General features: G+C 48.0%; 1 protein-coding gene across 13 annotated transcripts in view; it reads left to right on the top strand.

Moving 5' to 3' along the window:
• Positions 1-15,920, top strand: part of LOC137571141 (DNA (cytosine-5)-methyltransferase 3A) — a 558,436-nt gene that overhangs the window by 511,697 nt on the left and 30,819 nt on the right. For all 13 annotated transcript variants that reach the window (XM_068279887.1, XM_068279889.1, XM_068279888.1 and 10 more), the window contains 3 exons: positions 3,833-4,045; positions 9,252-9,410; positions 14,179-14,286. In XM_068279887.1, coding sequence (XP_068135988.1) covers positions 3,833-4,045; positions 9,252-9,410; positions 14,179-14,286 — 480 coding nt within the window. The remainder of the gene's footprint in view (positions 1-3,832; positions 4,046-9,251; positions 9,411-14,178; positions 14,287-15,920) is intronic.

Raw genomic sequence — 15,920 nt, 5'->3', positions numbered from 1 at the left:
TAGAGATAAACATAGCCAGCTCTGACAAGCTGTTTGTCAGCAGCGTGGCTGTGATTTATGAGGGATTGCAGAGTGCAGGGGGACCTTAGGGGGCTTTGGGATAGCAACAGAGGCTGGGCTGTATAGGCAGATCCAGCCTCTGTATGCAGATAATATTCTTCAAACCCACCTCGGGTTCTCTTTAAGAATTTCTTCCTGGGCTGTCTTGTTTCTAGACTATTCAGATTGTCTACCTTTCTTGGTAAGTGAGACCTTCTATCCCTCTGACTAATAAAGTTGCCCATCTTTGTACCCGTTCTACTGCATCAATATCTTTCCTATAGTGTGGTGCCCAAGACTGTATCCCATACCTTAGATGTGGCCTCACCAGTGATGTATACAGAGGGAGTAGTATACTGACCACCCGAGATTGTATTTCCTGTTTTAGGCTACTTACACACCGAGACGTTGCGTTTTAGGGGACGTTATGGTCGCATAACGTGCCCCTAACGCAACGCATGGTGGTGTTGAAGTTGGACGTCAGATTGAGCTGCGTTATGCAGCTCTCAAAGCAGCCGCTCCAGGATAGTGATAGGAAATCCGGATCTTTTTAAGGATTTGGATCATTTGAATCGGATCATTGAAAAGATCTGGATCTTTGAACCAAATCATTTGAATCATTTTACTAGGGAAGCAGGCTGGGGGTGAAATGACTAGCAGGACAGGACTCTCCCTGCACTGTACATTCTGTATGTTCCTGTTTCTTCCAGACAGACATCCACTGTGAACCGAATCTTTCATTGTGATGCTCCGGATGATTCGACTCACAGAAAAGATCCGGATCAAATGAACGATTCGTTCATGATCCGGACAACACTACAGTCCTACCACAAGTCTCTGCAGTGCAGTGAATATTAATTAGCCATGTGGCTGGCTGCTGAGGATAAGGGGAGACCTCCTCCTCCAATATTACTGAGCATGTGCAAACAGTCTAACGCTGCTTAGCCCAGTATAACATACAGCATGCAGCACTTTGTTTAAACGTGCTGCGTTACTATGTAACGCAACATGTCCACTGTGAACAGCACATTGATTTTACAGTGCTGTCAGTTAGGCTGCGTTACTGGCTGCTGTAACGTGGGACTTTAACGTCCTACTGTGAAACCAGCCTCAGGAAGCCCAGAATGTTATATGCTTTAGCTGCTGCTGCCTGGCATTAAATAAAGTTACTTTGTTAAAGGGATACTGTAGGGGGGTTGGGGGAAAATGAGCTGAACTTACCCGGGGCTTCTAATGGTCCCCCGCAGACATCCTGTGTTGGCGCAGCCACTCCCCGATGCTCCGGCCCCGCCTCCGGTTCACTTCTGGAAAAACCACTCCGCCTGCGTTGCTGTGTCCTCGATCCCGCTGATGGCACCAGGAGCATACTGCGCAGGCCCCGTATGGTCTGTGTCTGCGCAGTACACTCCTGGTGACATCAGCGGGAGCGAGGACACGGCAACGCAGGCGCAGTGGTTTTCTGACTTTAAAGTCAGAAATTCCAGAAGTGAACCGGAGGCGGGGCCGGAGCATCGGTGAGTGGCTGCGCGGGCACAGGATGTCTGCGGGGGACCATTAGAAGCCCCGGGTAAGTTCAGCTCATTTTCCCCCGACCCCCCTACAGTGTCCCTTTAAGCAGAACTCCCAAATACAAATGGGCTCACAATGCATTTTCATGACTTTTGTATATGCGCACCAGATCACGTTTAGGTACGTTTCTGCGCTAGTGCTCACGTCTGCATTTGCTTTTGCATTTCTATCGACGGGACATCTGAAAAAAAAATGGATAGTGTTTTGCATTTTTGCCCCTTTTTTGATGCTTTTTTTAATGTTCTTGGATTGATGTAATTATCAGCCTTACATTTCATCTGCTGTATACATGGCCATATAGGCATGCTGGCAAAAGCCTTTCATAGCATTTATGTTACCTAAACTTCATCCTGTTCAAATGGCTTGCCCCTTAAATGAGTCAGTTTGTTCACGATTCCTATTAAATAATAATTATAATAAAAAACAACAACACGTAAATCATTTTTATTTGTTTGTTCGGCGTGTTTGTTTTTTTTGGGCTTTATCAAATTTGCCATGTATACGTCCTCAAAAATAACTCTGTTTTGCTGGGGGGGGCGGGAGTTTGCTCAGATAGGGCCCATTCTCACTGGCGCAATTAGCTGGCAATTACTGCTAATCGCCGGTGATTGCTGGTGCTTTTTAAAACGCTAGTGCAATATTAAGTTTACGGCAGTGACCTCACTGGCGTGATCGCCGGCGATCAGCGCTAATCGCGAAACGTGGTGCAGACAGCATTTTATCGCGATTCTAGAGTGATCACAATTACAATGCTAAAAATCGCTAATTGCAATCACTCAAAAACCGTGAGTGTACAGTGATTTTACCTCGATAATCGCAGTAAAATCGCCAGCGCTAGCGTTTTGCGTTTGTCAGTGGGAATGGGCCCTTACAGTAAAAGCCGTGAAGCGAGACAACAAAATGGCATTCTTCTTCATATACCTGCGTATAAAGCAGCATCTGCTGATCTTCCCTGGTCATATCTGAAGCCGTCACCTGGGACATATCAGAACATTGCAATGGCTGGCAAATACTTGGTGACTTTACAATGTGTGATCAAGCATGCAAACACATTCACAATGCTGCTTTATAAGTGAGCATTCGCTAGCTTCGCAGGATTGCGGCTCTTCTCCAGTGTTTGCGGTTTTATCTGCCCTGTATGTTTATTGCCTGAAGTGACACACACACACAATACATTATTAAGTAATACATTAACAAAATATTAATAAAATTACTTTTTTTTAAACAATATTCATCTATAAATTAGGCAGTGTTTGCCCATTCCTCTTCCTTATTTACATTCTGGCATCTTCAGTCCTGTCAGGTGCAGCTCTGTGGAATGTTTGTTTCTGAGATTTCTGAAGCCAGTGAAAATAATGCCTGGTCCCCCAGAATGCTCTGGGAGAAGAATTCTGTATAGCTAAACAGCCTAGGCTTGTGACATCACTGGGAAGGCGGGGCTATGTGTCAATATACAGATATAAATGGTGTTTATGATGCTGAAACCAGGAAAATGACCGTAATAGTGGCTATCTCTTTAAAGAGGAGCTGTTAGGTATAAGGTCTCAGAGAAAATAAACACATATATCAGTAGCTAAAGATTGGCTGTACTTACATTACATATGCATTTCACTGTCCACGTTTGGATTTCACAGAATTTGTATATAGTATATGCAGAGATTGATGCTCCTGACAGCTCATGGCAGGCTCCATGTTTTTCTGTCAAATGTGTCGTCATGTCCTGCCTGCTTCCTGATCACAGATAAGCTCCTACTTGAACAACACAGTGTGCAGTGAATATTAATGAGCCATGTGGCTAGGAACAATAGCTGACTCCTGCAGTGTACTCTGCCCGGATATTTATCACGCTGGACTGATTAGAAGCTCCTGTACCGTCTCATTAGCAGCCGAGGGGAGGGCCCCAGAATGCTTTGCAGTTTACTATGCGGCTTGCGTCCTTATGGTTCTATAACAGCCTTTCTGATAAGCACACATCAAAGGTAACTGAGATTTTTATCTTCACTAATTGCTTTATGGCTTCCTTCTAAACTGTTTAACACAGGAGAATAGAGGTTTAAATTAGCTTCTGCAGCCTGACAGTTACTCTTTAAGGAGATGTTTATAATAGGTGCTGTAATGTTGTGTCAGTGCATGGAGAAGGCATGCTTTGCTGATCTGAAGGATTATGATGATATTACTGCCACCCCATGCCTCCTCTCACCTCTTCCTCCCCTCTCTCCTGCAGGCTGAGAAGAAGCAGCAGCTGGTGGCCGTCATAAACGCCATGGAGGAAACGGTGTCCAGCGAGCCTCAGAAGGAGGAGGAGCCCACCCCACCGCCCTCCCAGCAACCCACTGACCCCGCCTCCCCCACCATGGCCACCACCCCCGAGCCTGCCGTGCCCGAGGCCGGGGACAAGACTGCCTCCAAATCGGCGGACGATGAAGCAGAATACGAGGTGCGGGGAAAGCTCAGATTATTACATAGACTAACGTGTGCCGACGTGTTTTCCTGCCGGACCACCACGGATGGCCAGTGAGATGGTCTCAGCTCTGAGAGGAGGTTTATGTAAATTGATGGAGCTTGGAAATAGACCGGTCACATGCAGCAGCCGTGCATTGGTCCATTTCCAAACTCCATAACATCTGCCATCTCACTGGCCATCCGTACATATGGGAACTAAAGCCTCATACACACACTGGCAGGATCTCGGCCGAGGGAGCAGGTTGTGGTCATCTCTGATGAGAATCTAGCGTGTCTCGGCCTATTGTTCTACTCCTTACCAATCCGGTCCAAGCTGCTCCCTCTGGCACCACCCCTGCGCCTCATTGATTCTCCTCCTCTCCCTATGGCAATATGACTGCACAGAACTCATTCCTAACCTGTCACCTGAGAGAGTCCTGATTGGGGGTTGTGATGATCATGCTGTGTAGAATATTCCTTTGACACACCTACAAACTGACTGATTGGTCAGGTGTTCTTTTACCACACCCTTAAAGAGACTCTGTAACAAAATGTTCAGCCTTATTTCTTCTATCCTATAAGTTCCTATACCTGTTCTAATGTGGTCTGTCTTACTGCAGCCTTTTCTAGTTGCACAGTGACTGTATTATCTCTGTTATATAATTTAATCTTCTTTCCTTTGTCAGCTTTGTCGGCTCAGGCAGGAATGTGCTGCTCTGCTGTGATAGGATAGAAGTTATACACACCCTCTCCACGCCCCCTCCAGGCTCTGTATGAGTCACAGACTGAGCTTCTCTTAGCCTATCACATGCTGGTTAACAGCCATGTCTTTTGTTTGTAAACACTGCCTAAAACTGGCAATTACAAGCCAGGATTGCAGCAGGGAGTGGCAGAAACAGCACAGAGGGGCCCAGGAGAACATAATGAATAGAATGGTATGCTTTTTATTGTAAGAATTTTAGAGCACAGATTCTCTTTAAAGAGGAACTGTAACGCCAAAACGGCCCCTGGGGGGTACTCACCTCGGGTGGGGGAAGCCTCAGGATCCTAATGAGGCTTCCCACGCCGTCCTGCGTCCCTCGGGGGTCTCGCTGTAGCCCTCCGTGCAGTCCGGGCAGCGGTGACGTCATTATTTACCTTCCTGGCTCCTGCGCAGGCGCTCTGATGCCTCTCGGCGCCGAAGTAGGCGGAAATACCCGATCGCCGTCGGGTCTGCTCTACTGCGCAGGCGCAAGTTTCCGGCGCCTGCGCAGTAGAGCGGACCCGACGGAGATCGGGTATTTCCGTCTATTTCCGTGCCGAAAGTCGCCACAGCGCCCCCGCTGGAGCCAGCAAAGGTAAATATTGAACTGACAGTCGGCACAGTCGCCAGCTGTTCGGAGGGCTGCGGCGAGACCCCCGTGGGACAGAGGACGGCGTGGGAAGCCTCATTAGGATCCGGAGGCTTCCCCCACCCGAGGTGAGTACCCCCCAGGGGAGGTTTTTGTTGTTACAGAGTCTCTTTAAGCTAGATTTATCAGAACGTCATACACACATCTTTTTCCTTCCAGAATATCAGCTGTCATTGGTATGAAAGCCGGCTGTGGCCTTTGCATTAGCTGATGTGAACCGAGCTGAACTCTGCCACGGCTGCTTTGCATTTAAATATCCCTTTCAGTTACTTTTGTTCCCTTTTATTTTACTTTCCCTTGGGTTTGCTTGTTTCTTTTTCTCTTAACCACTTTGTGACCGCCTAACGCAAAGTGGCGGCTGTAGAGTGTCTCTCTCGTTCCTCGCTCACGCCGTACGGCGTCATCTCTTGAAGAGCGAGATTAGATGGGAGGTCTCGCTCGTCACTAGGCATAGCGATCAACCTGCCAGCCCGCGACCGGCTGGCAGGCTGTTTTTTTTTTTATTTACACGTTGAAATCTGCATATAGCGCTGACATGTTATGCAGCGCTGTACAGAGTATGTTGTCTTGTCACATCACTGTCCCTCGGAGGGGCTCACAATCTAATCCCTACCATAGACATATGTCTATGTATGTGTAGTGTAGTGTATGGTTCATAGTGTAGGGCCAATTAAGGAGTAGGAGGGGAGTAAAAAAAAAAATGTGCTCTTTTTTTTTATTTAAAAAAAACTAAAACTATCTGCAGCAATTAGAGACCTCCAAAAGAACGCTCTATTTGTGAGAAGAAAAGGGGATAAAATTAATTTGCGTGCAAAGTTGTATGACCGAGCAATAAACCGTTAGTCGTGAAGTGCAGAATTGTAAAGAAAAATCCCCTGGTCACGAGATGGGTATAAACCTCTGGTCCTCAACTGATTAAATAGATTTTAAGAAAGAAAATTCCATGCATTTTTCCTTGATTAAAAGATACAAACCTAATAGCAAAAGTCTTCAGTGGTCTAATTAAAACTGAGTAAATTCTGCCACTGAAAATGTTTGTGAGGCCTGACACATTGGTATCTGAGCAGGACCATGGATGGCAGTGGTGCCGCATGTTTGCTGTACTTCCCAAGCAAGCATTGGGTCATTGTTACTTAGCTGATTAATATGAGAAGGATCAGTTAGCTGTCATTTGAAAGCAAACACTTAAAATGGTATTAACCACTTCGCATCCAGACCTTGTTTTCCCCTTATTGACCAGAGCAGTTTTGACGCTTTAGCGGTGTCCCTTTTTAATCAGCAATAACTTCATCTGTACTCGTGCCACTTAAATTATCTATATATCATTTTTTTCAAGACAAACTAAGCTTTCATTGGGGGTATCTGGTACAAAGTAAAATGTTCCTCTCTATGCATTTTAATGGGAAAAAGTGGGAAAAATTTTTAAAAAATGCATTGTTTCTCAATTTTGACCAATTCCTGTTTAGAAATAAAAAGTGCGATTGACATAAAAACTGTGCCGCCAGTTAAAGTCGCCCCAGTATAGATATCCAGATGTGTCCCCAGTATCACCGCCTCCCCCAGTATAGCCAGATGTTTCCCCAATATCAGCCCCCAGCATAGCCACATGTGTCCCCTGCGTTTGCCAGCCCCAGAATAGATTGACAGACTCACCCCCAGGAATAGTGCCCCTCTTTATAGCCATATGTGTCCCCGGATCAGGATTAACCCCATTATGGCCAGATGTACCCCCAGGATTAGTGCTGCCCCCCCATTATAGCCAAATGTGCCCCCAGTATATGATTACTGCCCCCCCAGTTGCCCAGATGCACCAAATTAGTAAACTCCCCTTAGTCAATTAGATGCCCCCCAACAAATATGTAACCCCCCCTTTTATTTATGCTACCCCCACCCCCCAGGATGAGGCAGCCCCCTCCGTGCAGAAATCCTAAAAAAAAATCCAACAGCAAGCAGCCACACTCACCTACCTCGTTCCTGCGACGATCCTGAAGCTCGATCCTCTGTTCTCCGCTCTGCAGTCAGCCGCATATTGCCAGTAACCCGGGTCCCGGCTTGATGACGTCATCAAGCCGGGACCCGGGTCATCGGCAATACGCGGCTGAATGCAGAGCGGTGATCGGAGGATCAGGCTTCAGGATCGTCGCAGGAATGAGGTAGGTGAGTGTGGCTGCTTGCTGGATGATTTTTTTTAACTATTTGTGCGCCGAGGGGGACAGATGAAGGATTGTTGCAGTTCACTACTGCAGCGATCATTCATGGGAGGGGGGTGGACTAATTGGCCAAAAGTTACATAGTTACTTTGGTTGAAAAAAGACATACGTCCATCGAGTTCAACCAGTACAAAGTACAACAAAGGGAACATTTTTTTTGGCAATTGGACCTAGCTGTAAACAGCTGTTATTTCCCACCACGCAATGAAGTTCACAGACAGGAAACTGTCAGGATCATGGTCCTGACATCACACTGTGGGAGGGGTTTCACCACAATGTCAGCCATACAGAGACCCCCCTGATGATCCGTTTGTGAAAAGGAATAGATTTCTCATGTAAAGGGGGTATCAGCTACTGATTGGGATGAAGTTCAGTTCTTGGTCACGGTTTCTCTTTAAACTCAAACAGGTTTTTGCTCTAAAACATTAAACACAGCAAAAAAGCAGAAACCAGTAAAGGTGGTCATACTGTACATCTAGCGATGTGGCTGTACGATTGACCAATCCTTTTGATCAAATCGAGAGAGAGAATCAAGTGTGTTGCAGTATGCCTGATTGATGAAAAGTGTCTGACATCATTCTCCATCATTCGTCATTGGAGCAGGTAGGAAGATTTTGGTTGATCGCACAGGAATCGGCTACTGTCACATATCATTTCATCAACACTGAATCTATTTTTGCATTGAGAGCATGGAGGCACAACATTGACCAGATCGATTAGTGAAGGTTAGTTGCATAGGATATTGCTTGTAGTGTGTGGGCCACTAGTCAATCAACCATGCTTAAGATGATCGCCCAATAAAGTCGATCACTAAAGGTGGCCATACACTCGCTAGATTAGCAGCAGATAGATCATCAGATAGATTTAGGAAGAATCTCTGTGTTCTCGGCTAGAAATGCTTTTACTTTTTAATCACATAAAAAAAGACATAACCCCCACCAATCCAACATGTTTCAACCCTTAATTGGGGCCATCGTCAGGGAAAAGTGCTCAGTGCAAAGTGCATACTAGAAAAAGGCATTACAATAACATTACATCAGCTCTATGTATACAAATCCACAGCGCTTGGTACTCAAATCGGCATCTGCAGTAACCCCACGGTGCTCAAAAGCATATTTCCACAGTGACCATCACCAGAAATAAATCGAGAAAGGTCACTTCTCCATCCAAGAATCACATATACATTTATTAGAAGCTGAATCTACATCACATATACTATGACTTACTTCCAGGGTCCTTTTGACAGGGACCCTTAGTAGTTAAAAGCATATAGTGTAACCCAGTACACATTTCAAATCCAAAATTATTATACCTATCAATATTTTTATGATTTAATTAAAAGCTATGTTTTATATATCCCCTTAGGGGCCAATTTTGTGTTTTTGTGAGATACATTGGTCAGATGTTTCCCATCTTCCCTGCAGGACGGGCGTGGCTTTGGCATCGGGGAGCTGGTGTGGGGCTGTGTGTGTGAGATACATTGGTCAGATGTTTCCCATCTTCCCTGCAGGACGGGCGTGGCTTTGGCATCGGGGAGCTGGTGTGGGGCTGTGTGTTTTTGTGAGATACATTGGTCAGATGTTTCCCATCTTTCCTGCAGGACGGGCGTGGCTTTGGCATCGGGGAGCTGGTGTGGGGCAAGCTGCGGGGCTTCTCCTGGTGGCCCGGCCGGATCGTGTCCTGGTGGATGACGGGCAGGAGCCGAGCGGCAGAGGGGACGCGCTGGGTCATGTGGTTCGGCGACGGCAAATTCTCTGTGGTAAGTAGGACTGTGACTGAGTGATGTGCTGTATAAAGCAAGTACTGTATATGAATATGGTAATAAATAAGCACAGGTTACCTGCAGGGAAGACTGCATGACCAAACAATATGTGCCCCAGTGTTACACCTAGGGCAGGGGTCAATAACCTTTTTGGATGAGAGAGCCATAAACGCCACATATTTTTAAAATATAATTCTGTGAGAGCCATGCAATATGTTTCAAACTGGGACAGTGTGCATGCGCAGTAGAGAGCTCACGTCCCTGTTGCCATGGAGATGTGCATACAGTTGATCCGCCGGGCAGCGGAAGTGTCAAAAACGTCTTCAGCTTCTCTTGGGTTTCAGCACCATCAGCAATTTCCCTGAAAGCCAGACAGGAGAAATACCGACTAACAGCTTGTACAATTAGCTATAGCTGACTTGGGGGTTGAATCACTTTGTAGGACGAGATCCCAGCACTTTGGCCCAATAGGCTGCCTGTCAAGTGACAGACAGCCTATTGGGCCAATCAAAGTGTGGGGATCTCGTCCTACAAAGTCACTGGACCTGACAGGATCCAGAGTGGGACAATTGAAACAGCTGTTAGTTTTGGGGGAGCGCGAGTTTGTTAGTAGTGCATGCTACAGCAGTAGCGTACCTACTTTGAAAATGTTACTTGCGTTATCACACTAAGCTGTGCTGCTTGAGCCGTGTAGTTTAGTGAATCAACCCCTACTGATTTGTATGTGAGCCAGATGTAGCCATCAAAAGAGCCACATCTGGTTCCCGAGCCATAGGTTCCCTACCCCTGTACTAGGAGAATCATACACACACAACTAGTAATAATGAGTGTCTGGAGGAATTCACTTAGTGTCAGGAGGAACATCCTCAGTGTCTGGTGAATTGCCTTAGTGTCAGCAAGAACCTCCTTAGTGTTAGTAGGTATGCCCTCAGTGTCAGGATGAATTCCCTTAGTGTCAGGAGGAATTTCTTGAATATCAGCAGGAACCTGAATCCAGAGAGGAGAGGAAGCGGGCTGCGCTGCAGTGACAAGCACATCTGGCCCATGAAACGCACAAGAAATGGGAGCTCTGCTCTTCCTGGAAAACAGGAGCTGTGGGGGTGGTCAATTTACATACCAATAATCATTAACCCTCTGCACTCAAGACACTCAAAGCACACACTAGCAGCAATAAAAACAAATAGGATGCAAATTGTATTAATCCGGCGACTTGGCAGCCCATTGACCATCCAATTCTCCGCTGCTCCGGGCGCAATCGGCTCTACATACATGCATACCCCACATGGTTTCCCAGTAAGAATGATGTCATACACGTGACCACGTTACTAGCCATCCACGTGGAACGCGTGTATGAAGAATAGAGTGCGCCCGGAGCCAGCGGGGACATGCGGAAGTCGCGGATCTTGGACTGATTTATTTACATGCTAGTGTTCCCTAGAATGGTTGAACCAATGCCTCAGCATTGTGTACTAGACCCTTTCACCAGCGATGAGGTGTCCTCTTATGAAAAGGGTCTACCTTTACCAGTCAGCAAGCAAGCAGACATTTCATGCTGATGAACCTAAGGCCCCGTTCACACTTGCGGTTTAGTAAAAACCGCACCGGATGTCCGGACCGCACCGTATCCGGACCGGACCTGATCCGTACGGTTCCTATCCGGATCCGGTCCGGATCCGGTCCGTTTGCATCCGGTTTCCGTGCGGTGTGAACACGGTTGCGGTCCGGATCCGGTTTCTTAAGGAGATAACATCCTTTTAATTACCTGGGGTCTGGGAGGTCAGCAGAAGGGTCTGGGGTCATTGTTGGAGACAGGTGGACGTGTGGAGACCATCCGTGGATACAGAGACTGCAGTTGGGACCATGAATCCAGGCATTTTTTACTCGTAAACCTGGGAATTCTCTCTGTTGTTCGCCTCCTTCAGACATATCAGACATGTTGCTGGCAAAAAGAGCTCCAGCATGAAATCGCTGCTGCCCCACTCTTCGCTGGGCCCATGTGGTCCCCATCCAAAATGCATAGGAAGTGGGGTAGAACGTCCGGTTTTTGTAGCCAGTGTGTTGTGCGCTCTCCGGCTCTCATTGCTTTGTATTGGCCGGATGGTGCAGTCCGGCTCCGCTCCGGATACGGCTGCCGGAGGAGCCGGACCAAAAAATAGCGCATGTTGGAACGGACGCCGGAGTCCGGATCCGGTCCGGCTCCGGTCCGGCAGAACGGACGCATGTGAACGGACGCATAGGCTTTCATTGCCATGCCGTGCGTCCGTTCCGTCCGTTCTGAAAGCGGTCCGGCTCCGGCACGGCGATTCCGGACGGCCACCGCTAATGTGAACCGGGCCTGAGATTCCTGCTGAGACACTGTCAGGTATTCTAGGGAACACATGCACAAATATTCAGTCTAAGATCTTCAGAGAGTAGATTAGGGACCCTTTTCACTAGAGGAAACCTTATCGCTAGTGAAAGGGTCTAGTTACAATGCTTTTGCATGCTACCCATTTTGGAAGCTTTTTTCCTCTTTTCTGCAACCACATACAATTTGCAACCTAGTTGTTGTCATTATAAATAAAGGGTAGAAATTAGTTGTATAAAGCACTGTATTAATCAATAACTTTATTATAGAAAATTGGGACTAATAGTCTATGGATTTGTAATGACCTACGAATGCAGGGATAAATAATGCAAAACACACAATAAAATCAATGCGAAATAAGCCTCGGCCCATAAACACTGCTGAGAAGATGGCTGCTGCAGTTTTACTAAGAGACACAGTGGCCACTGTGATCTCACCCGACCATACTTGTCCTATAAGCAATGTTCCCAGAGAGTGCAGGATCTCTGATATGTCTCAAAGCTTTTGCAAGAAGGAACCAGTTCAATTGATAAGATCCATAAAGCAAATAGGATAGCAAATAGGAGAGCACATTGAAGATCACAGAGTAATACTAGGTACACACCATACAATTTTCTGGCAGATTTACCTGCCAGATTGATTATTTCATATGCTGGGCATACACGGAGCGATAGTTCCTTATCAATCGAGCCGCTGATGGCTCGATTGATAATATTAGACAGGTCCGATGACCGCGCGGATCGATTCCCCGCCGGCGGACAATAGCGGGGAGTCGAGCGGAAGATAAGGAAGCGCCCGTGGGGACGAGCGGGAATCGATCCGGGCGGCGCCAGGGATGCGGGGAGTCGATCCGGCGGCTAATCGAGCCGCCGTATCGCTTCCTGTATTCCCAGCATAACATGGCCGATCTGAATTTTAATAGTTTTTTTGGGTTTTCTTGGGGTTTTTTTTTACACTTTTTTCGATCAATTTTTCTTAGAACTGAATAAATAGCGATCAAAAAAACGATTAAAAAAAAAAATGATCGGAAAATTGAAAAATCGATCGAAATTCAGATCGGACATGTTGTAAATAATCGATTTGCAGGTTAATCTGCCAGAAAATTGAATGGTGTGTACCTAGCATAAGACTGCGTTTCCACTGTAGCGTGAAATTTTCACATCCCAAAAATGTATGTGTAAATTTGTACGCGTTTTATGCCAATTTCCGTACACGAATATTCGCATTAGTCAAATATAACATAATCTTCCTAGTAACAGCTTAGTCATGACTGCTGACAACTTTCCGTAACCATGGATTTAATGCAAATTTTTACGCAAATAAATTATCGTTCGCAATGTCCGAAAAAATTATGCAGGATTTTTTTCACACGTACGAACGCTTATGAAAATTTGCATTGAATGGAAACGGCCCCATTCACTACCATTAGTGGCCAAATCAATGCGCAAGTGCAAACCCAGCTTCAAGCAGGCTGCAAGCATGTGCATACCTACGCATGAAAGTTCCACACTGCTGTCAGCTGAATATAACTGCTCTATGACCAGCACAATCTCTCGCCCACTCCTTATAGTGGATGTCAGTCTCTCCGCATACAGCCCCTTCCCAGCATCTGCAAGTAGCCGTCAGAAGCGTAACTAGAAATCACTGGGCAAAACTTTGAATGGGACTCTCAAGTTTTTTTTGTCTACAAAACTTTGTATGATTCATTATCAGTGGCTGAGCAGATGCAGTCATTGGAACAATTGTGCTGAGAATAGAAAGCTTTTTTTCTCTGTGCCCAGACTCCTCAAGTATAGTGATGCTACGGGATTCAGGACACAGCACTTGGAGAGGGGTAGAACAGCCCTGTACACAAGAGCCTGCTGAACACTGAATACGGACTGTCTACAAATCTTTGTCTGCAAAACTTTGTATGATTCCTTATCAGTGGCTGAGCAGATGCAGTCATTAGAACAACTGTGCCGAGAGCAGAAAGATTTTTCTCTCCTTGCCCTTAGTTATCAGTCTCTCAGGATGAAGCCCCCTGTGGCTTCTGGGCCCCCCTGCGGCTGCATCCCTTACAGGGTCTATTGCTATACCCCTGGTAGCCGGGATCCAGGATGCACCACTTCAGCCCTAGTAAGGCATCTTTCCTCCCTCTGCACTGCACATGAGTAGTAGTTTGATAGAGCAGCGTCAGCAGCGCATAGCTGTTATTGCTGCCGGTGTTCCTGTTTGTTTTGAATGCAGAGGGATGATGATATTTTGTATGTTTTGCTTCTATACGGTATTTACATTCGCTTATCCCGATTGCTGTCAGCATTTGCATTGTTCTGTAAGTATGAATGCAGCAACACACCACTAAAGCAGACCTGTCACATTATGAAATCTGAGCCAGCTGGCATGCCTGTGTAATAACCAATCCCTCTGCCCTGTCAGGTGTGTGTGGAGAAGCTTCTGCCGCTCAGCTCCTTTGCCGGCACTTTCCACCAGGCGACGTACAGCAAGCAGCCCATGTACAGGAAGGCCATCTACGAGGTGCTACAGGTGAGACCACCCAGTAGAACGGGGAAGTGCCTTTGTCACAGGGTATCTGTGGTCACACATGCCTCTGTCACAGGGGACCTGGGGTCACACATGCCTCTGTCACACGTGACCTGGGGTCACACATGCCTCTGTCACGGGACCTGGGGTCACACATGCCTCTGTCACAGGGGACCTGGGCTGACACATGACTCTGTCACAGGGGACCTGGGCTCACACATGACTCTGTCACAGGGGACCTGGGCTCACACATGACTCTGTTACAGGGGACCTGGGCTCACACATGCCTCTGTCACAGGGGACCTGGGCTCACACATGCCTCTGTCACAGGGGACCTGGGCTCACACATGCCTCTGTCACAGGGGACCTGGGCTCACACATGCCTCTGTCACAGGGGACCTGGGCTCACACATGACTCTGTCACAGGGGACCTGGGCTCACACATGCCTCTGTCACAGGGGACCTGGGCTCACACATGACTCTGTCACAGGGAACCTGGGCTCACACATGCCTCTGTCACACGGGACCTGTCGTCACACATGCCTCTGTCACGGGACCTGGGGTCACACATGCCTCTGTCACAGGGGACCTGGGCTCACACATGCCTCTGTCACAGTGGACCTGGGGTCACACATGCCTCTGTCACAGGGGACCTGGGGTCACACATGCCTCTGTCACAGTGGACCTGGGCTCACACATGCCTCTGTCACAGGGGACCTGGGCTCACACATGCCTCTGTCACAGTGGACCTGGGCTCACACATGCCTCTGTCACAGTGGACCTGGGGTCACACATGCCTCTGTCACAGGGGACCTGGGGTCACATATGCCTCTGTCACAGGGGACCTGGGGTCACACATGCCTCTGTCACAGTGGACCTGGGGTCACACATGACTCTGTCACAGGATATCTGTGGTCATACATGCCTTTTTCACAGGGGACCTGGGGTCACACATGCCTCTGTCACAGGGGACCTGGGGTCACACATGCCTCTGTCACTGGGGACCTGGGGTCACACATGCCTCTGTCACTGGGGACCTGGGGTCACACATGCCTCTGTCACTGGGGACCTGGGGTCACACATGGCTCGGTCACAGGGGACCTGGGGTCACACATGCCTCTGTCACAGGGGACCTGGGGTCACACATGCCTCTGTCACACGGGACCTGGGGTTACACATGTCTCTGTCACAGGGGACCTGGGGTCACACATGCCTCTGTCACAGGGGACCTGGGGTCACACATGCCTCTGTCACTGGGGTCACACATGCCTCTGTCACTGGGGACCTGGGGTCACACATGCCTCTGTCACAGGGGACCTGGGGTCACACATGCCTCTGTCACAGGGGACCTGGGCTCACACATGCCTCTGTCACGGGACCTGGGGTCACACATGCCTCTGTCACACGGGGCCTGGGGTCACACATGTCTTTGTCACAGGGGACCTGGGGTCACACATGACTCTGTCACAGGGGACCTGGGGTCACACATGCCTCTGTCACAGGTGACCTGGGGTCACACATGCCTCTGTCACAGGGGACCTGGGGTCACACATGACTCTGTCACGGGACCTGGGGTCACATATGGCTCTGTCACACGGGACCTGGGGTCACACATGCCTCTGTCACAGGCGACCTGG

The sequence above is a fragment of the Hyperolius riggenbachi genome, chromosome 4 (assembly GCF_040937935.1).
Source record: "Hyperolius riggenbachi isolate aHypRig1 chromosome 4, aHypRig1.pri, whole genome shotgun sequence".
Classification (NCBI taxonomy): Eukaryota; Metazoa; Chordata; class Amphibia; order Anura; family Hyperoliidae; genus Hyperolius; species Hyperolius riggenbachi.
Note: the sequence above shows the minus strand (reverse complement) of the source record. Positions and strands in the feature narration are given on the sequence as shown.